This window comes from Papilio machaon, chromosome 6 (assembly GCF_912999745.1).
Source record: "Papilio machaon chromosome 6, ilPapMach1.1, whole genome shotgun sequence".
NCBI lineage: Eukaryota > Metazoa > Arthropoda > Insecta > Lepidoptera > Papilionidae > Papilio > Papilio machaon.
This window is the reverse complement of record NC_059991.1, coordinates 5309828-5331701: the sequence shown is the minus strand read 5'-3', so window position 1 is coordinate 5331701 and position 21874 is coordinate 5309828. Positions and strand designations below refer to the sequence as shown.

The window sequence follows — 21874 nt, the reverse complement described above, 5'->3', positions numbered from 1 at the left end:
TGTTTCCAAAAAACTGAGATCAACATATGAAATAAACAGTTTACCTTAAAAACTGTAATAATACCTTAGAATAATTTAATTCATTGAATAAATAATGGAAGTGATCGATGATAATCATGATTTTTAATCTGTTTTTGTTTGCTAGATTTGGCACTTGTTTGACACACTGTGGAATGTGAACCTCTCCTCTCTGGATTTTTGAAAAGAGTCTGACTTTTCATATGAGGTGACTGTGCGTGGCTATTTTATATACGAGCAAAACATTCTTTTAAAACAATAAAGGTAATTGTACTATATACAATGAACTTTTCGGCAATACTATGTGACTCTATTTAGTTTTTAACTTTTCTAGAATGTTAGAAACTATTGAAAGTTAGGTTATAAGTTAAAAGGGATTTGCCTTATTAATTCTGGATTGCATTATCATGTTATTATATCCAGGACTGCGGATAAACATATTTTAAATTTTTAGAACACGTTAAACTAACATAAGGTACATTTAAAACAGTAGATAGGAATCGATATGTACTAAACTTATTTATGCGATATTATCTATTGTCATCCAAGGGTATAAATGTTAGAAACGATCTTGATTAAAGTGTTGTTTGGTACAAACATGTTGCTTCATATTATTTACGTTATAATTGTAATGATTGTGTAAATATACGTGTTTTAAGGTAAAACTAAATAAAGCTGCACCTGTATGTAATGTTTTCATTATTCCCACTCATCAAATATTTGTATAAAGATATTGGAATTGATTTTTTTATATGTAAATACCAAAAAATATGTCATTAAATAAAATGCATGTATTTAATCTAAATTTTTTGTTACAAAAATATTTATATGAACTTGAAACATGTTTTCACAGATGCCTGTAGCCGATGATATACAATCTTCGTGGGCAGATGAGGTTGAAATTGATCAGGGAGCTCTACCCCCACCATCGGAAGTGGTTGAAAATGGCTTGAAGATTGTCACCGAATATAAATATGACAATGACAATAAGAAGGTTAAAATTGTAAGGACATATAAAATTGAGAAGCGTGTTGTATCAAAGGTAAAAATAAATATAGTTTTTATAATTACTGTCAGTTAATATTTGAATTGAAAAAAAATCATTCACTTCATCAATGCTCATGAATAATAAGTAGTAATACAATTTTGTATTTGTGGTTTAGAGTATTGCAAAGCGTAAAACCTGGAGTAAATTTGGTGATTCTGCAAGTGATAAGCCAGGTCCTAATCCTGCAACCACCAATGTTTCTGAAGATGTATTTATGCAGTTCATTACTAGTAAAGAAGAGAGTCAACGAACTGATGATGGTGATCTTGATGGTCTTAAGGTATTTATATAAACATTATTGCTTATGATAATGTTACCTAGAGTTGTTCACATTAGGTGTTGACTTACTATATAACATGTACATTTGTATTTGTTCTTGAGATAGTTAAACTAAAATATATTACATCATAAGATAAAATCAAAATTTTTAACATCTCTATTAATACATATTAATCAAGCCCTAACATAGTAATAATACCTTTTTAATAACACATTTTTTAAGTTAAACAATAAAAATACATTTACCTTCTTATTTCAGCCTCAAACAAGTAGTGTCATCTACAAGTGCCGAACATGCCAGGGTGAACATTGGACTTTGAGCTGTCCATTCAAAAATAGTGATGTTGTTATGGCCAAGGCCAATGAAGCTGCGAAAGCTGCCGGTAAGTTTTATTATTTCTAATATTCTGGTTATTCATAAAACATGTCACTGATTAGACTGGAGAGAATGGATTAATTTTTTTTCAACTTGTGGGTTATGACACGAGAGGTGTGTCATTTGTAAATCAATTGTAACTCCCTCAAATCAACTTTAATAAGAGTATGCTTTGAACAAAACTATCACAATTTTTTACATAGATCTGTTTTCAAAAATTGCAGACGTTGACAACTTTTATAAGTTGTAATAATTTTTTTTAACCTGTGCCTCATAACACGTCTTTTTTGAATATATAGAAACACACTCAAATAAAGCATTAAAGGATCTACCTCTAACAAAACTATCATAATTTCAAAAGTAGCTTTTTGATTTATAGATAATTCATGCAATGTTTCTAAAACAAAATATTTGCCCACATGACAAAAAGTTTGAAACATCTGAAAATATAGCCACTTAAATTCAATTTTAAGAAAAACACAGTTTATCTCTTAAAAACCAATTTAAATGATGTAGTAAGTCAAGAGGAAGAACTATATTTTCTCATCTTTTCCTCATTAGATCATAATGGGACAAACCTAAAAGACTAGAAATGGTCCCTTCTTAGTCTAAATGATGGGTCATTAGCATAGCATGGCCATAAATGTTCAACCTTTTGTTAATACTTCACATTGAATTTCCATCATTAGAAACGAAAACTCCTGCTACAACCAACAAGTACATCGCGCCGAACATGCGCGAGGGCGCCAAGCCACGCAGCTGCGAGCCTCCAGGCCCGAGACGTGATGACATCGCCGCCATTCGTATCTCCAACCTCAGCAACTTTGCAGTGGAAGCCGATCTTGATGACCTGGTTCGTGGTTTTGGACCTGTGCAGAAGCTGTACCTTGCAAAAGAAAAGGTTTGGCCCATATTTTTATTTACCCCTTCTTAATTTTCAATTTTGCTAAAAATAGCTTAGAAATAGGGTAGGTAGTTAAAAATAACTACCTACCCTATTTGTTATCCATCTAGCTAGGTTATGCTAGATAGAAAAACTTCATTATTGTAGTAGTTGTAAGCAGTATTTTACTGCTTCACAACCTGAGCATACTTTGTTATATTAAAGGACTTCCTATTGCATAAATTTATCATGTGGTAAAATGATTGCAATAACTAGTTTTCAAGTGAAGAAAATACCATTGGATCCAGTATGCCTCAATACCTTCCAATATATAGGCATCCTATGTCCCATCTAACAATAATAGTCTTTAAGATGGTACTAAAATATTTGGTAATTTTATGTTATAAAGTGTTAAATATTTTGTTTCAGAGTACTGGACAATGCAAAGGGTTTGCTTATGTTCACTTCAAGTTTAAAGCCGATGCTGCGAAAGCTATTCAAATACTTAATGGTTACGGTTACGATCACTTGATTCTGAATGTTGAATGGTCTAAGCCACCACAAAATAATTAGTTGTCACTGATAAAAAACGTATATACAATATTTTGAAATAAATCATTTAAAAAGTACATTTTTTTTGTTTTCATGAATTTTTCTATAATTAGGAAACCTAAATTTTTTCACTTAACTACAGTTTAAAATTCAATTGGGTTTATTCATAACAAAGAAAAGCCTTTAATAATTAAGGTTGTGACATAGAGTGAGAATAGCTATTGAAAGTGAATGTCACCACACATCTTAACATGTGTCAACTAATTTATAACTCCATTGAAACAATTACATTCATTACCTACTTGTTTATTCCATTTTTTTTTTACAAAATAAAGATGTATTCATATGGTATTTTTTAAACAAGGTTTGGGATATAAAGTAGAAACAGGAGAAATAGTTTGGTAATTATAAATAAACAAGTTCTTAACTAACATTAAAGGACTAAAAGTATTTTTAATCCAATTGTTTATTCGAAGATTTCATTCCTTATGACTAGATATTTAATAAAGGATTTAAACACCAACTTATATAATGTGAATAAATAGTTAAAAAATAACATGTGCACTTAATTTTGGAAAATGCTCAAGTCCCATTTAAGTAATTAACAACAAACAAGCATGCTAAAAATATTTTATATGTCAATATCATATTTTTCATCATCACTGTTAGGGCTATATGTTTCTTCAGGAAGTCTTACTTCACCGCAGAACATAAGTTCTACATAATTAAAATAATCTAATGCTATATTAGTTAATGTTGCTCCTGTGGCAATACCGAGTACTGTACCAATGACTGGTCTCTGACCCACAGAGCTCCGTAAGATTGCCCATAAGAATATAGAACCTAAAGGCCAGAGACAACCACCAAGAAATGCCCAAGAAAACCGTCTTGCCGGTGCAGCAGTGGCAATGTGTGGTCGTCCCCAAAGCCAGAGTCCAGCTCCACTGCCCGCTGATAGGAATAAAACATCTGTCAGGTCACGACGAGGAAATAATCTGAAATCATGTAAAGTAAATAAGTTACCTTATTTTAATCTTATTGGATTGTGTATAATATTTATTTCATGTGATGAACAGTGAGAGCTTGGCTTATGGAACCACATGGGGTAACATTTATGACAACCTAACTGATACTCTGTGAACACAGTGTTTGTTAACACGACTAGCTGTGGCCCGCGAATCCTATGCAAAATTAATAAAAAAATTAATTAGTAGCCTATGTGATTTTCCAAGCTATGTTCTATATCTATGCTAAACTTTAGCGAGATCCATGCAACCGGTGTGGAGATACCTTCTAACAAACAAGCATCCATCCATACCATATAAGTAAGATGTTAAAATGCTTATGCAAATACGTCATTTGGTATGTCACATATTGTCCAAGGAAAATCAATGATGGGGCGTAAATATAATATTTGTTACAGAAGTACATACCTGACCATCAAGTGCGGATTCATCACACTAACTGATAATGTTGTGTAACTGACGAGGCCTTGTAAAGGCAAATAATAAAATAAAACATTGTCCTTAGTGAATGGTGGTATCCTTATTTTGTTAACAGATTTATTAATATATTCCACAGTTTTAGGAACTGTAACAGGTAGACTGAAAACTTGTGTTTTAATTGTAGCATAAATCTTCTCAAAAAATTCCATTATGATGAGATAATTAGAGCACTATATTCTAGATCTACATTAACAGGGTTACGTAGGTACAGATAATTTGGCAAGGCTATAAGGTTATTTATAATTATTACTTGTAATTAGCATTAAAGTTGGTAGATTGCACTGAATAAATTTTAATACAATCTGATACAATCAAAAGTCAAAAACATAGAAAAACATAGACAAGAGAGCCCGACAGAATAGATCACACAATATCAGCAACCTTGCAATAGACATCCAATTTTTACAACAAGTTAAAATGCAGGAATATAACTGCGGCATCTACAGAAATTATTTTTTGGATAAACTAAGCAGAGGAGAGAAAGAAAATAATTTAATTAATGACTTGGTATCGTGAAGATCAAGAGATATGGGTTATGGTAATGGCAGTCGTTTTTCTGCTTTGACGTTTGTCATCGTGACACTGTCATATATATTTTTGTATTTTTATTTTCTTAGGTTAGTTAAAAATAATATGCTAATTAATCCGCGCTTAATTAATCTTGTAAACAAATTTACTTTAAATAGAAATGTGTTTTCTGTTAGGAACGAATTGGCTTTATCGAAAAGAAAATATACTAATAGCCTTATACTTGGTTTAGAAACTTCTTGCGACGATACAGGCTGTGCAATTATAAACAAAAAGGGCGAATTATTAGCGGAATCTCTACATTCACAGAACTTAATGCATTTACGATATGGAGGCATAATTCCAGATATAGCTCGTGATTTGCACAGCAGGTTCGTTGAACCAGTCGTATCTGAAACATTGAAGGAAGCTCGAGTGTCAATGGATGATATTGCTGCAATAGCAGTAACCTTAAAACCGGGTCTTCCACTGAGCCTTGCTGTTGGAATGAAGTATGCAAAACATCTGGCTCGTAAATATGATAAACCAATAATTCCAATTCATCATATGGAAGCTCATGCATTAGTTGCAAGAATGCAACATAATATTGAATTTCCATACTTAACTTTGTTAATATCTGGAGGCCATTGTCTGTTAGCTGTTGTTGAAGATGTAATAAATTTTAAACTGCTTGGAGAAAGCATTGATATGGCACCTGGTGAAATGTTTGACAAAGTTGCAAGAAGAATGAAATTAAGGAATATTCCTGAATTTGCTCAGATGTGTGGGGGACAAGCAGTTGAGGTAGCTGGATCAAGAGCTACTAATCCTCATTTATTCAAACTACCTTTACCTTTAGCTGATTACAAAGATTGCAATTTCAGTTTTAATGGACTAAAAACATCAGTTTTGCTACATTTACATAGAAAGGAAAAAGAACATCAAATTACAGCTGACAAGTTAATACCAGAAGTAAATGATTTATGTGCAGCTATGTTGATGGCCACATATAGACATTTAGTTCATAGAACACAGAGAGCTATGGAGTTTTGTCAACAAAATAATTTAATACCTGATAATAAAAAACAATTAATTGTCTCTGGTGGAGTTGCTTGTAATAATTATATTTTTAATGCTCTTTCATTGTTGTGTCATGAATTCAATTACAAAATATACAGGCCTACTCCTAAATTATGTACAGATAATGGAGTTATGATAGCTTGGAATGGTTTAGAGAAATGGCGAAGAGACTTAGATATTGTTACAGATTTAAATAGTATAGATATTGAAGGTACTAGTCAATTAGGTGAAAGTTTTGTATCAAAAGTTGCAGAAGCAAGAATTCCTATAAAGTTAGTAAAAATAAAAATGAGATGTTAAAATAAACTAGTTTTTTTATTCATATTCAGCACCCTGTACCTAGTCCTTTAGCTTAACTTATTTTATTAACACCCTTTGGACTTTTTCTTCCACATACTCTATCATAATTATACCATGGACAAATATTTTGGTATTTTATTTGCTTCCTTTAACCTAACATCATTTCCAGCAACAAAGACTGGTTTATACTTTAAATTAAAGAGTATCTACATTGTACATACATCATTTACAATTTAAAGCTTTAGCACTTTTTAATTTTCAATCACAAGTTAATCTAATCTCCAACATGCGACACAATCGCCTTCATCGAGACTTCATCAGCGCAGACAAAAAAATGTAGCCTATGACATGCCTGCATGCATCAGCTACCTTTCTGACAAACTGGCGTCAAAATCGGTCCAGGCTTTCCAGACAAGTAGAAACAAGGGCAGACAGAGAGACAAAATTTAAAAAAAATTGGTTTTTCGTTATAAGTAAAGGAAATACATAACGTTCACTAAATGTGATTTACCAAATTTATTCATTGTATAGGTATAATATACAAAACCTTTGATCATTAATCTTTATCAAAACGTTAAAAATAACAAAATGCAATAGAAAAGTATTTTTACCGAGTAAACAAAATGAAATATTTCCGATACATGTAAATCATCGATCTAACAGGAATTATAAATCTGCCTTGTTCGTATGGCGTCGTAAAGTACATTTATATTCAAGTTACCTGGACCCGATCTGTTTTTTTTTCTTACGTTATGTGCATCTTATTACGGCCCGGCGATATTCTGTAATCAGATGCTCAGTGATAGTCCGTTTTTCGTGCGATACGTATAACGTCGTTACTCTAGCAGTTTTACTATGTTTAATATGAAGATAAATTATAAGACAGTATTTATAACACAATATAAGCACAGACTTATAATGATGTCGGGACACGGATTAATATATTTGCATAAGCAAAGCTCAAATTGTGATAAGCTAATGAATTTTAACGATATTCCCGGCCCCAAGAGTTACCCGATTCTCGGAACATTACACAAATATTGGCCGATTGTAGGTAAGTTATTATTTGTTGTTTATTTTATTGTATAGATGAAAAAAATAATTCTTTATTTAACTTGTTTGCTTTACCCATAATTACTTTTTGCAACTCGTTTTATATTACATACGTGTGTACAAGTTCTATTTGCCGTGTCGGCTATTGAAAAGTGAATTTTAGCAAAAAACGTTATCAAAGCAATGATAGGCCGTTGTTTTATTTAACGCAAATTGTATATTTTGTAAATGGTTACGTATTAAGCATTTTATTTTATATATGTTATTCGTTTCTGAATTGGAATTCGTTTGTTAATATTCCAGGAGAATATAATGCAGAGGCACTCGATAAGAATGCCTGGTTAAATTGGCGTCGCTACGGAGGTCTGGTAAAGGAAGTTCCCGGTGTGAACTTACTCCATGTTTACGAACCAGACGTGATAGAAGCGGTATTCCGACAAGACGATCGACACCCATCGAGACGGAGTCATGTTGCAATGCTGCATTATCGGCTGAGCAAGCCGAATGTGTACAATACTGGCGGTTTGCTTTCCACGTATTAATATTTTATTTATGTTTTACTTTTCTTAAACGTCGAAAATAGCTCTATTAATATTCTTGTAAAACATGATAGGTAATGTAAAACAAATTTATACTTTGAAGAGCAAAATAATATAGGTATGCCATGTTCATCGATGAGACTAACATTTGTAATAAAGTTGAAAGAGGAAATGAGGAATAAGCCAATACACCACATGGAAATTAATTCTATACTGATTCGTTTGACTAAGGAGTAAATTACTATCATAGCAGTAAGAAGAACAACCACTTTATTTTTAGGAATGGTCCCGATTGGTGGCGCCTCCGTAGTACTTTCCAAAAGAATTTCACAGGTCCACAAAATGCTAAGCAGTACGTAGAGAGTGCGGATAAGATTGCACGTGAATTTGTTGATTGGATAAAGAAAAGTGAGTTGTCACACGAAGAAGATTTTCTAAAATATCTTAATAGATTGAATCTTGAAGGTATGTATGATAGCTACTACTATTTAAATACTATTTTTTATGTTTTGAGCCTCGAAGGTTAGTTATAACACATAATTAAGTTATGACTCCTCCTCCTTACACAACAAAGGCTGCAATACTTAAAATATACGTCATTGCTATTTGTATTCTACATGAGGACAAAAACATTAGATAATAAACATGATGATATTCGTGTATACATAGAAAATAATATTACAAAACGAAATTTTCTAGCGCTATCTGTTACTTAAAAGTAAATTGGAAGTGAACAATATCACCTTTTTCATTTTCAGTGATTGGGGTAGTGGCTATGAATGAAAGATTTAATAGTTTCTCGATGAAAGAACAAGTGCCTGAGTCACGCAGCAGTCGTGTCATCGCATCCGCTTTCGGCTCCAACAGTGGTATTATGAAACTGGATAAAGGAATTCTTTGGAGGTTCTTTAAAACACCGTTGTATAAAAGACTTGCTGAATCTCAACATTATTTAGAAAAGTATGTTATCACTTGTATAATTTATGACTGTATGTTTACTTTAATAATATTCTATTGTTAATTATCTATTCTCCAGGATATCAATGGAAATTTTACTGAACAAAATAAATTTTTTTGACAAAGAAAAGAAAGGCGCTGGCAATTCACTATTAGATTCATTTCTGGAGCAACCCAACTTAGACATAAAGGATATTACGGGCATGATGGTCGACATACTTATGGCAGCCATTGATACGGTATACATAAATTAATTCTACGTTTTATTTTTAATGTAATCCAAATTTTTCAATCTAGTATTCCTTTCTATTATATTATGCAGTACTTTAATTAAAGGATTTGGATTTTAATCTAATGCTAAAGTATTTGTTAATTACTTCTATAGATTTTCAATCACTTCTTAAACACACTCCGGAACAAAACAGTACTGTGATTTGTACAGAGATTTAGATTCTAATAAAATATAAGGGGTTAAACTTTAGTGCGATTTTTCTTTTCAAGACTGCTTACGCCACAAGTTTCGCACTGTATCACCTTGCTCGCAATCCAGAATGTCAGAGTAAATTGTATGATGAAGCTTCAAAATTACTACAGCCAAATGACTCTCTTACATCTGACGTACTCTCAAAAGCTGTTTATTTACGGAGCTGCGTTAAAGAGAGCCTACGACTCAATCCTGTTTCGGTTGGCGTTGGACGCTTGTTGCAAAAAGACATTGTATTAAAAGGATATTTGATTCCTCAGGGGGTAAGTTGTTCCAATTAAAGGTACTACATAAAATAATTTTTCCGTTTCATAATCGAATAAACATCTGGTAATGTTAATGAGTCGAAGTTTTTGACTTAGAAACTACACAGTACTACTGCTGCAAAAAAAAACATGATTGTCGTAAACTACTTTTAGTTTATTAATCTGCATTAAATTTGTATTTAAGCGACTAATTAAATAGAACGTTAAATAGTTTAATCGTTTTGTTTCATATAACAAAACGATTAAACTATTTAACGTTCTTTTGAATTCAGACAGTGATAGTGACACAGAATATGGTAGCGTCACGTTTGCCACAGTACGTTAAAGAGCCATTGGTCTTCAAGCCGGAGCGTTGGATCCGCGGCTCGTCTCAATACGAGAACATACATCCATTCCTCAGCCTGCCATTCGGATTTGGTCCACGATCCTGCATCGCCAGGAGAATAGCTGAACAAAATATATACATTATTCTGATCCGGGTAAGTCAATGTTCACTTATATAATAAAAGGTTGTCCGAAAAACATTTTCAACTAAAAATAGTAATTGTAAAATGTCTTATCTTTCTTATCCTTAGTCGCAAATGTCCTAAGTATTAAGTAAACCTCCTTTGAATTGCAGTTTAATTTTAACTTTATACAATGGCTTTTTATACTTCCCTGGTAGAATCGATCTGTCCAAGCTTCCACAGTCACTGGCTGTTATTGTTCGTATGTTTTTGAAATATATCGGTAAATAATATTAACAACGTTTTTTTTCAGTTAGTGCAAGAATTCGAAATGAAATGGATGGGAGGAGATCTAGGCATTAGAACGTTGCTTATCAATAAACCAGATAAGCCTATATCGTTATCTTTTACACCGAGACGTAAATAAGTAATTTTAGAAAAATGTTCATGACGACTTTTGTTGAAAATGGAAATTAAATGAAAAGAAAATAAAATGCATTTTTATTAACATTCTCTACAATATTACATCGCATCCTGGACTTCATTTTTAACTTATTTGTTCTTACTCATATCTCATTCATCATCGGCTTTCAAATATTTGAAATTATTCTCTGTGTTCTAATTATGTGTACTAAATATAAACTTTTTATTCGAAATAGCAAGCAGGATAAAATCAGTAGACCAATGATAGTTAATTTTCTTGTGTTTATTTGTTAAGACATTTTAGTTACAGCTCAGTAAATTTACATAAATGTTACAGTTTTAAATATAGACAATAAAATACAGATAATAATTTATAATAACAGTATTCAACAACATAGATAATATACACAGTTATAAGGTACATTATAATTAATATTACAGAAAAGTCCCATTCAAGTTGCTGCAACAAGATGTCATTAAGTTGTTTTTGTAGTCTTTGAATGACAAAAATAATGACAAATTATTCGCAACAACTTTTTCATATTACACTTACACCAAGATAAAGCACGGATTAATCAATCAATATACAAATGTATTGTACAATTATTTGATTGCGACAATTGCAATAAAAATATATAATTATAATTATAGCATTGTATATATTTAGAGTTCAGACGAGTGACTGTAATTTAAACGGACAAGGTACTCGTAGTATTTACACTTTGTAATATTAAAATTTGATATTTTAAATTTATAAATATAAGAAGTCGTAGTCGCCAAAATAATTAGTAGTTTTCAGTAAGTTTTTAATAACTTTTGACAAACTATTTTATCACAATTACATTAATTGTAACTTGTTACAAATTAAGATGTTATTTTAGATGAGGTGATTTTGTACTTGTTCGTCCAAATTAATTGAGTTTTGGAAGGGAAATGAAATAGTTTTTTTTTGTTAAATAAATTTAACATTCAGCACGCCTTTTTTAAGATAAAAACTAATATTTAGTACATTACAGAGTACATAGGTATATTTAATTTTACTATCTTGACATAAATCTAGGCTGTTACATTTCAAAAGGCATTTTGAATGCTAAATTTAGACATAATGGTCTAATTTGTGGATGAATACATAGAAGGCTTTGTAATAAGGCGCCCACTTGAGTTTATTCACCTTGATGAACTCCTGTGATAGTTCAATTTAGAAAATCCATATGAAAACGTATATTTTATGGTAGAATTACATTTTTAACTTGAATGAAGTTTTTTTTTAAATACGCCTGGATTAGAATTATTTTTTATAGTTATTATACGTAATTAGTTAAGTTGTTAAATAAAGTGCGTTTTAATATTCAACTTTCGATATTATTGTTTAAAATGGCACCGATATTCAGCGGTCTCGATTTATAATTACAGTTTAAGATTTAAGTTTTCTTTAAAAGTTCAATCATAAACTAAAGTAATAAATTAAGTTAAAGATTATATTATTTTCCTCTTGGTTAATACCCACTTAATTTTCATAGATTTATGGCTAAGTTAATTTCGTTCGAGATTCAATCGTTTTATCTTCGTCAATAAAAACAATTTTTTGTAAAGTATAAATACTGATATGCAAGAGGTAACTTCGACTTACTTTACACAAATAATGACTCGAATTCACTGAACAGGTCTGGGATCGTAAGGCGTCGCATCGTGGCCTACGTATCTGTTGTTCTTACGAATTTGGAAACCTTCGCCTGGTGACGTGTTGTAATAAATAACTCTTCGAATACCAAACGGATCTACGTAACCGAAGCTTCCGATTCGTTCGTTCGCATCTTGGGTAGCTTCCTCGTGGTACTGCTTTGGCAGGTAGTACCTAAATCCGTTTCTTCTGTACGCTACACCATCGTATCCTGGGAACTGTGGGGTGTAACCATCACCGACTCGCACGTTGCCTTGATATCGACGCGTCCAATCGTCAGCATGTCGATAAGAGTTAGGGTTGTATACATCATATCGTCTATAAGGTGAGCTGTCACTAGCGTAGTAGTGGTCGTCGATTGTGTTCGTATTGTCATAATCATAAGGGCTCGGGGAAGGAGATGCATCTTCGGCTGTAATCGGTGGTACAGTTGGTTTTAAATTATATGTCGTTGATGTATCGATAGAGTTGGGTGATACTTCGACGTGTGGGGTTGAAGTGGGCGCGGGGTAGGAATATGGTGTTGGAGTAATGGAGACTTCGCTCGGATACTGCTGAGGCGGCTGGTGCGCCGTTGTAGGTGTCGGTGGGGGTTGTGTTGTGGTGCTGCTTCGCGCAGGCGCGTTGGTGCGATGTAGCGGCGGCGCGGGTGTGACTCCAAACCCGGAATCAGTAGGTGCAGTCTTTGCCATTTTAATTGACTCCTAGAAGAAATGAATACCACAAATGTAATAAAATATAGTGCTATTATATACAAGTAAAACTGAACTATTATACGTACTCCAATAGGTCGATTCAATCCGACATAGACAGTCTTAGATTTGTAAATTCTGTATCCCTGGTCATCAGCAATGTAGTCTTGCAACCTCAGGAATCCATCTGCGCCTACCCATCCAGTTGTTCCTGGAAATTATAAGAGAAATCATCTATGAAAGTAAATTATTAATTTCAAATGAAAACTAGTCTACGTATTGTTTATAAGTTAAGTCAAAAGAGTCTGTACAATCATAATTAGGCTCACTGTAAATGCATTAAGGTCAATATCTGAATTGATGACGTATTATAGAATGTATGGTAGGGCAGGTCGATGATGATGATGGTAGGACTATCAAACGTTATCATCGCATGAGATTGTGATCTGGTGATAATCTACACTAATTTTAAAAATAAATGACGTGGGCGTTACGTAGACATTTTATTATATTGCTACTCACCTACAACTGAGCCGTCTTTCAGCCTTCTCTCTTTACGATATTGACCGTTGTGAGTTTGGTAAAGGAAGTAGCGCTCATCGTCTTCATCCGTTTGAATGTGGAACTGATCGGGGTCCTGTTGCGGACTGTAGCCGTCCAATGCGGCCAGCGCACTGCATGCCCATATCTAGAAATTAATAAAAAATCCTTTATGCGTACTTAAGAGTAATCACGAAAAAGAAATAACACCATCATGAAGAAACTTTGGTAAAGTATTCTTAGAACGAAAGATAAGATTTTGCCCAAAAAGTTGTGAGTACAAGTAGCCTATGCTCTCTGACAATTGCTGTTACATTGTCGCGATGATCGAGTTGCAAAAATCATTACCTTCGTTAACTTGAAAAAGCAGTTTACAAAAATAACGTAATGCAATTTGCAGCCAAGAAGATTTTACGCCTAATTATATTAGTAAGTTGTCATTTGATTACATGAGTATGTTAAGACAAGGTCTGAGCAAATTAATCTCGCTGTAAGTGCACGCTGTCACTGGTGGGATAGATGTGTGTGGGAGTGGGGATTGTTCCAGTGGTTTATTACCGATTGTGTCAAGGACTAGATATAACATAATAAAATGTCCGTTTTGTTTAACAGCAAGAAAGACGATGAAAGAAAGCAATGTTTTTTATGGTCCCTATTTAATTTTTAGTCCTAATTAACTTCTACGTCCATAAAATATTTTTTCTGACTGCTGCAAGATAACGTTGGCTTCAGAAGCAATTGCGTGTTTGCGTTAATGTTATAATGATCTTGCTTTTTATTTTACGTCAATTTAAAAATCACCTCAGTGATTTAGATTTGATTTGTTTTGTTCATTTAATTCGTTAGTTGAGGCATATGTTCTTTTTTGTTCTTTTCGTGAAGCGAACCGATTGCTGTTTTTAGAGATAATGATGAGCCAGGTAGAAAAATGTGCTTATCTTTTGGGATAGGATAGTTTTCAATTATATTTTGTGACTGATATAGGTGCTTAAAGGAACATTAATCACTTCGCAAAGGAAAGATATCGTTTTTTTATTTTGTACTAATGGAAAGCAGTAAAAAAAATTTCTAAACTTAATAATTAACGATTATGTTTGAACGATCATTTGTATTAAATCAATGTATATTGTTATATAACATCACAATAAGAACGCACTTTATTTGTGTATGAGACTGCTAAAGTTACCTTATTTTTTTGTACAGTTGTTCTAAATGAATACTTATAAATCCAGGATACGATGTATCTTGATTACGTCAATACAGCCTTCAATGACTTGTTAGTGTGCCATTGTTCTGTAAATTGCTCGTTCCGTCTCTAATTCGAGGCAAAGTATTGTCTCACAACACGCGGTCCGATTTTACGGCTAATGCACATCGAAAAACGACAAAAACCAGACTTTTGTAAAAACCTACAACGACATTAATCAACTTATGAACGTTTTTCAAACACTTAGAAGGTCGTTAAGAATTACTCGATTTTGTTAAAATTAAAATGATAATTAACAGAAGTGAATACGCTCCTAAGCATAAAGACAAACATTTATTAATACATTTCTTTGTAATTTAGACCGAAGTTCTGGTAAATAAAGTCGCAGCAATTTTGATTTTTTACTTTATGTAATTACTAGCTGTCGCCCGCAACTCCGTCAGCGTGAAATTAAAATTAAACATAATAGTAGTCTATGTGTTCTTCTAGACAATGATCTACATCTATGCCAAATCTCATCGAGATCTGTTGAGCCGTTCTGGAGATACCTTCAAACCAACATTCATGTATCCATCCATCCATCCAAACATTGGCATTTATAATATTAGTAAGATAAGAATGAGATTATGATTATGTTCGTGCTAAGTGTTTTTGAAACGTTTCGTGTTACAAAAATAAATGTAACTTCGGATACCAAAATTACATTAATCGTGAAAAGCATAAATGTACCGAAAGAATAATAAACGCAATGGAAAACAATTTTAATATAAAAATAAGCCTAAGCGTTGGCTTCTTGCCCGCATCTCGTTATCCTGTACACAATACGGAAAGGACAGGATGACTGATACCAGGAAACTAAGCTGTATGCGTATGCTCCGATCGTATTTATAACTAGCCTTCTAGAATATTAATTTAGGTAGTCGTAAACACAAACCTACAAGGCTGGTGTTGTCATTGCCTCGGGAGCATACGTGGGCAGGCAGCTAAGGAGCAACGCGGAAATGATTTACATGCGTGTCGGATTAGACGACGAATATTCCAATGTAAAACTGACGTGTTAATTAAACGTTACATAAAAATGTAAGTAAGTATGGACTACATGCACTGCATGCTATGAATGTTCGTTTTTAAATCTTGACACTAAATATATGTTTATTGACTAAGTAAAGTTAGAAGTACTTAAGAGATAAAAGCTTTATCTTGCCCTACATAAAATTGTAAGGCAATTTGTAAAGACTAAAGAGCTAAACTTTGTATTAATATAGGATTTATAGGTTATATTTTGAAGCAAAATATTGCGTAGGCAGTCAACGAGCTCTGACTGATTCAGTCATTTTTTACAAGATATACGTCTATTTTTCAAGGTAATTCTTTGATATGTTCTTGGAAGTCATCACTTTGTGCCTGGTATAAATAAAACTGATTGACTGTTTTTCACAAAAAGATTTTCCTTTTTAAATAAATACTAATATTCATAAGTTGCAGGTGCCTTTAATATTGTGTTCAAGGTGGTCTGAAACTGTAGTTGGTTCTTTATTAGCTCCTCATTCTCGTAGCCTTTCAATTGGTGTTTACCGCTCTACAATATTTGTATTAAAATACTTAATTGTGTTTACCTAAATGGAAATTAATCAAGTTTTTTTTTTGTATTGTATTATGTACGTTTACCTTTACCTGGTCTATTTTAAACAACAAAAAGTATGGTCTACGAATCGTGTCTTTAAATTAAGGTTAATGATAACGATCAACATTTCCTTTGCTTCATGAAATGTCTCCATTTAGGGCTTTCGGTCAGTAAGGCACTCGCGTGTGTATTGTTTCGTTAACAATAAATAAGTCATTGTTACAAGTGACTAATTTGTTACGTTTCTGCACTGACACATACATTTTGTCGAATATTTACAGATGATTTCCGAAGGCTTATATACGTTTGTGATTTCCAGTTTAAATTAATATACTAAAAGTCATGAATACATAGCACTTTTTTTAAGTAATGAAAAATCTCAATGGTAAATACTTGATGGCTAATTAAAAATAAACTACATATAATTAACTAACATTTATAGTTTCGAGAACCAGGAAACTTTAACAATAGTATTAAGTATGTAAAAATTCAAAGACTTCAGTAAAAACTAAAGCATAAGAAAATCTTCCACAATCTTAATGAATAACGTATAAGTTAAAAAAATTAATTGCATAAGTTTTTTGTTGATACGTAAACATGATTAAATCCAGATAGTTAATGGTAATTTAAGATATCGTGATGTAGAAAAATTATAGCGATATCGAAAATAATTAAAATTTAAAACATTTTTAAAAACTAGCTTTTATTATGTTCTTAAAAAAGACAATCTACTCATCACGACGATTCGAACGAGAGCAAAATCGATGAGGATATGTCGTTTCATTGCGAACTTCCTATTGCCACGTTCCAACTCCATCATCAAATCAGCATTATATCATCACAATATTGCATTGTCACGCGATTTGTACATATATAAATTTCAGATCCATCAGTAACCGAGAAGTGGATTTTTATTTGCAATATTTGATGGGAAACATCGGGACAGGTGACAGTAAATAAAAATAAAATCTTGTAATATTATAAAATGTCACTTGACGTATTTCCGTTATTAAATTTTTCCTTAAGAGATAAAATTAAACCAATTTCCGTTTTGGTTCTGACAAAATTATTATGCAAGATCTTGTATATAAGTATCATATTGCGAAAATACGTGGGTGTCTATGGGCCATGCATAATAACAAAGTTATGTTTAGTAAACCGTAGAAAGCCTTAAAAATGTTTCCATATATGGTTGTATCTAGTAATACGTAACTAGTTACTGGAGTTCGTAACAGTTTCTTTAAAATCCATTCGTAATTCAAAAAGGCCAATAGGACATAATTTAAATTTTGGAAATCGAGCACGAGTGCTTAGCATGGAATGTTTATGGAAAAATTAAAAATAGCGAAAATTTTTTCTTTGGGGAAACTAAGCAAACAGCGTTTTCGTAAGCCCATCAATGTACTTTACATTTGCCTCGTGGGCGATATTTAACTACAGTTTAAATTATGTATCTGTAATTCAAATGTATTAAAAAACGTTTCCTTGTCACCACACACACACCCCACAGTATCACCTACGATCGCTGAATACTCCGAAATTTAAAATCACTCATAGACTAGTTTTTAGTCACTGTTACAAATTTAGGTTACATGTCATGTTACAAAGTTACGAATACACATGTGAATATTACTAGCTCTATCTTTTCAAATAAATAGAAAAAGATGACTAAAATTTTTTGCCCAGGTGTTCGGAAATAATAAAAATGGAAATTCATGGTAAGGGTGACGTTACCGCTCCTTCAGCTCGTTGAGTCACGGTATGTCGCGACCGTTTCCTTAAATGGCCGTAGATTAGTCCTGCGCCCGATAAGCCAAAGTTACGTGATGATGGTAACAGTATGGTGTAACTACACACACACCACAGGAGCATATCTCTATTACCATCCGCAGTTACGCTGGTTGAGTTTAACTACTTGTTATTAGCAGCATTACTGTGTAAAGATCTTAAATGCAATAAGTTATTTTTTACTTAAATTGCATTATAAAGTTTAGATATCTTAGGCTAATTGTCTCATCTGACCTAATAAGTTTTGTTGTCGTTTTATTAAAAAAAAAACACAACCAAGTTATAACCTTCATACCTATCTCATGACGTCATAGATATCTCAGATTGTGGGCAGGGTGTAACATATTCTATAATAGTTTCATATTGTTCTATACGCGTTGTACTTTATTATTGCGTAGTGTTATACAATTAGTTTATATTAAATCGTAACTTCCGTGTTTTTTTTTATTTGATTATAAAGTAAACATAAAGTATGCGGATAATTACGCGTAGGTTTTGTCATTACTTCAAGGCATGAGGTCAGCGAACGGTGGGAACTTTGTGGGTGGGACTATAGGCAACCATGCGTCAAAGCATAGCCGTGCGACAGTTTGATACAATTGTATTACTCAGAGTTTTGTTCGTATAAAGCTAATTTACGTCTAAATTAGTTACATTTTTTTTAATTTCATGCCGATATTTTTCAATGTTACTATTTCAATAGGACCAGGTCTTAAGACTAGTAAATAAAAAAGTTTGAGTTATGACTTGTGTCTTGTTGCTAATTACCTAAGGTCATTATTTAATCAATATCGTGTATTTCAATTCCTCTATAGAATAATCTTTAATCTATGAACTTTACAAGACAGCTTTCATTGACTAAGGTCGTGTCGTGTTATCCAATTGTAATTATATAATTTTTCAGAGGTCGGCAGAATAGAAAACACGAAGACGATTTACAATCAAAGAACGAAATAATAGACAGTTCCTGGTAATTAAGATTTGGTATTACGCCTTCTGTTTATTTGTCGGCTTTCAATTTGTCTATTAGGTAGCTTTAGTAATGCAATCCCATGTCCGTGGGTGCTACCCACGACCGCGTGGGCTTCCATGGCACGTAAATCCGCATTGAACGAGTAATGTAACCTTGGTCATGCTTAGCAAATTTATTGAACACGATGTGAACAAATTAAATTTGTTGTTAGATGACATTTATCCGCTACACGAATCATTGGTCATTCGAAGGGAGGATAAATAAATCCGATTTTAATTTTTGCCTATATTTTTATTATCAAATCAAAATAATAAACTGATAGTATCAATTACCGTGAATTGTTTCCATTACCGAAACAAAAAAAACTTGAGAGGTGTCAAGGGACACCCGGATGGAACGAAGTTCCTTTCAATTAATTAGTGAAGGAACCAATGTTTATTCTATGAATAAAAAACTTAAGTCTTCACAAGAAGTACATTTTATTTCTATGAATTTTCGTTATATATTGTCACGTCGTTGCCATGGTGAAGTAGCGCTCATTCGTCTATAACAAAAAGTATCGTGACAACTTTTCGTAAGGATTTTTTCCGTCTAGCCCCCTTTCACAACGCGCGATAAGGAACTTCGTTCCAAAAAGAATAATCGTACCAAAAATCTTATAAATATAGGTCCATTTTTTTTATAACTTAAAAAAAAATCTTTAGAATAGTTTTAAAACCATTAGAACTACTACTCTCTTTTAGACACCATTATTACTCAAAGATCACAAAAGACGCATTAATGGTCCAAAGTTTCTTTGTGTTAGCTCTTTGACATTACTCTTCGTTTTAGCTTAATGTCACTATTACTCGTATAACTGTAAATAGACCGTTTTGTTGCCATAGGGAGAAGTGCACGTCATGTTTATTAAAATACGTAGCATTTATATGCGACAAAGTACATATCGACCGAGAGGATCTCATGGAATCCAAACGATATACAAAAGCGCACTTGGTTTTGTAATAAAATAAAACAGGAAAAAGAAAAAGAATTGGTATAAAAATTGAAATGATTACTACCCATATACGGATTAAAAAAAGTTGAGTGTTAAATTATTTCACACAATACATTTTATACCCTATGATCTACTTTAAGAGTTTCTGTGGAGTACCTACGATACACAACAACTTATGCGAGCTTACATCAGTTTACAGACTATTAGAGCAGATTAATACAATAAGAATAACAATTTTCTTTTGGGATACCGATCTCGGAAACTTATAAATATTTATCTACATAAAGTTTCACTTAATAACAAAGATAAAAGAAATAAACAATGGTGACTATCGTATACGTGGGTACACGGATACAAAAAGTAATTAAGTAAAAAAGTAACTGATGGCACCATTGGAGCCCTGATATGAGCATGCGTTCCCCGGAAACAATGAAAGTGATGTCCCCATGCTATACAATGCGGGTATGTTCTCAGGCGACGAAAGTCAGCTGACGTAATCGCACACCGCAAGGTTACCAACCCACGGTGAAAATGTATCCGTCATACATGACAATAGATTAAATAAGCCTGAGTAAGAAAACACCATACAAATCCGCTTTTCACTTTTGGATATAAAACTTTAATCATTTTGAATAAACTGATGAGACCGTGAGAACCATTTATTTCAGACTTTTTATATAATTGAAAAAATATCGTTTATATAATATACCTAAATGGCTTCGGTTAGTAATAAATTCAGCCAAGTACCTTATCAAACGAAGTTGATTGCAAGTCAACACTCTATTCTGTCCTAAATTGCAAATTTAAGACCAGTCGGTATTAGTGTCACACAGATTAAAAGCAAGTGTAATATGTGTCGCAAGTATCCATGTAACACTTAAGCAGCAAATAAGTGATGTTAATTTAACTTTTGCGCTGATTCATATGCAGCCGATCGGAAGTGCTGAATGTAAACAAAGTGACGGACATGTTACACAATGCCATTGCAAAATACACACCGGCATAACCGCGACACTTTGGCATGTGCCAAAAGTGTAGGTGCTTTCTAATTGTAGACCGGACATCACAATATTGCTAAAGCTTAAAGGTGTCAAATTTCCCGCACGTAACGCTTATTTGATTATCAAGCGATCAAATTAACTCTTTTTATCATCTGTTAGTTCACAAATCGGTTACATGCATTCTTGTACGTAAGTTTACTAGTGATTTTATATACATTTTTAAACTAGATCACATCTGGATTCTCGAGAAAAAAGCTGTCGACTGCATCAATGAAACATGACCTTCATTTCTACATCAATACTGTAATATATACACTTTTAAGATAATTGCATTGTGTTTCATCATAAAAAAGCAAGATCAATGTATCCTGAAGTAATATTGGTTAATATGTGAAGAAACGTTGATTTTTTATATCCAACTTGATTTGTAATTGTATCACGTTTTAACATGCATGTCGTATTCTATTTCCGAATATTTGTACAAATCGTGGCAACGAATTCAAACTGAGACCGTGTAAGTAAATCATATTTATGCGGCACGATTTTTGCTTTGTCAATTCAATTTTACGTGTCTAATGCTATTAATACGTTAATTTGTTTAATAACATATAAACTATTTGTTTTATTTCCTCAATAACATGTGCATATATCCTAGATA

At 32.7% G+C, this 21874-nt stretch overlaps 5 protein-coding genes across 5 annotated transcripts in view; 3 read left to right on the top strand and 2 right to left on the bottom strand.

Annotated features, from left to right (window-relative positions):
• The first annotated feature begins 168 nt into the window (after positions 1-168).
• LOC106714862 (eukaryotic translation initiation factor 3 subunit G) lies at positions 169-3210 on the top strand. Its single transcript, XM_014507981.2, has 6 exons — positions 169-282; positions 872-1060; positions 1182-1346; positions 1605-1728; positions 2411-2622; positions 3034-3210. The coding sequence occupies exons 2-6, from the start codon at positions 872-874 to the stop codon at positions 3175-3177; spliced, it is 834 nt and encodes a 277-aa protein (XP_014363467.1). The 5' UTR covers positions 169-282; the 3' UTR covers positions 3178-3210.
• A 453-nt stretch (positions 3211-3663) lies between these two features.
• LOC106714899 lies at positions 3664-4975 on the bottom strand. Its single transcript, XM_014508022.2, has 2 exons — positions 4590-4975; positions 3664-4151 (listed from the first exon to the last, which is right to left on the bottom strand). The coding sequence occupies exons 1-2, from the start codon at positions 4808-4810 to the stop codon at positions 3788-3790; spliced, it is 585 nt and encodes a 194-aa protein (XP_014363508.1). The 5' UTR covers positions 4811-4975; the 3' UTR covers positions 3664-3787.
• A 278-nt stretch (positions 4976-5253) lies between these two features.
• On the top strand, positions 5254-6542 carry LOC106714761 (probable tRNA N6-adenosine threonylcarbamoyltransferase, mitochondrial; the record flags this gene model as incomplete). Its single annotated transcript, XM_014507866.2, has 1 exon — positions 5254-6542. A coding segment is annotated over exon 1 (1248 nt), but the record flags the coding sequence as incomplete, so codon positions are not given.
• A 738-nt stretch (positions 6543-7280) lies between these two features.
• On the top strand, positions 7281-10742 carry LOC106714854 (cytochrome P450 302a1, mitochondrial). Its single transcript, XM_045678281.1, has 8 exons — positions 7281-7602; positions 7905-8136; positions 8421-8605; positions 8899-9100; positions 9177-9336; positions 9599-9844; positions 10120-10326; positions 10607-10742. Exons 1-8 carry the CDS (start codon positions 7404-7406, stop codon positions 10718-10720), a joined length of 1545 nt encoding a protein of 514 aa, XP_045534237.1. The 5' UTR covers positions 7281-7403; the 3' UTR covers positions 10721-10742.
• Positions 10743-12346: 1604 nt separating this feature from the next.
• Positions 12347-21874, bottom strand: part of LOC106715036 — a 30004-nt gene continuing 20476 nt past the window's right edge. The window contains exons 3-5 of the mRNA XM_014508229.2: positions 13612-13777; positions 13179-13300; positions 12347-13101 (exon numbers count right to left, since the gene is read on the bottom strand). Coding sequence (XP_014363715.2) covers positions 12370-13101; positions 13179-13300; positions 13612-13777 — 1020 coding nt within the window. The 3' untranslated portion in view covers positions 12347-12369. The remainder of the gene's footprint in view (positions 13102-13178; positions 13301-13611; positions 13778-21874) is intronic.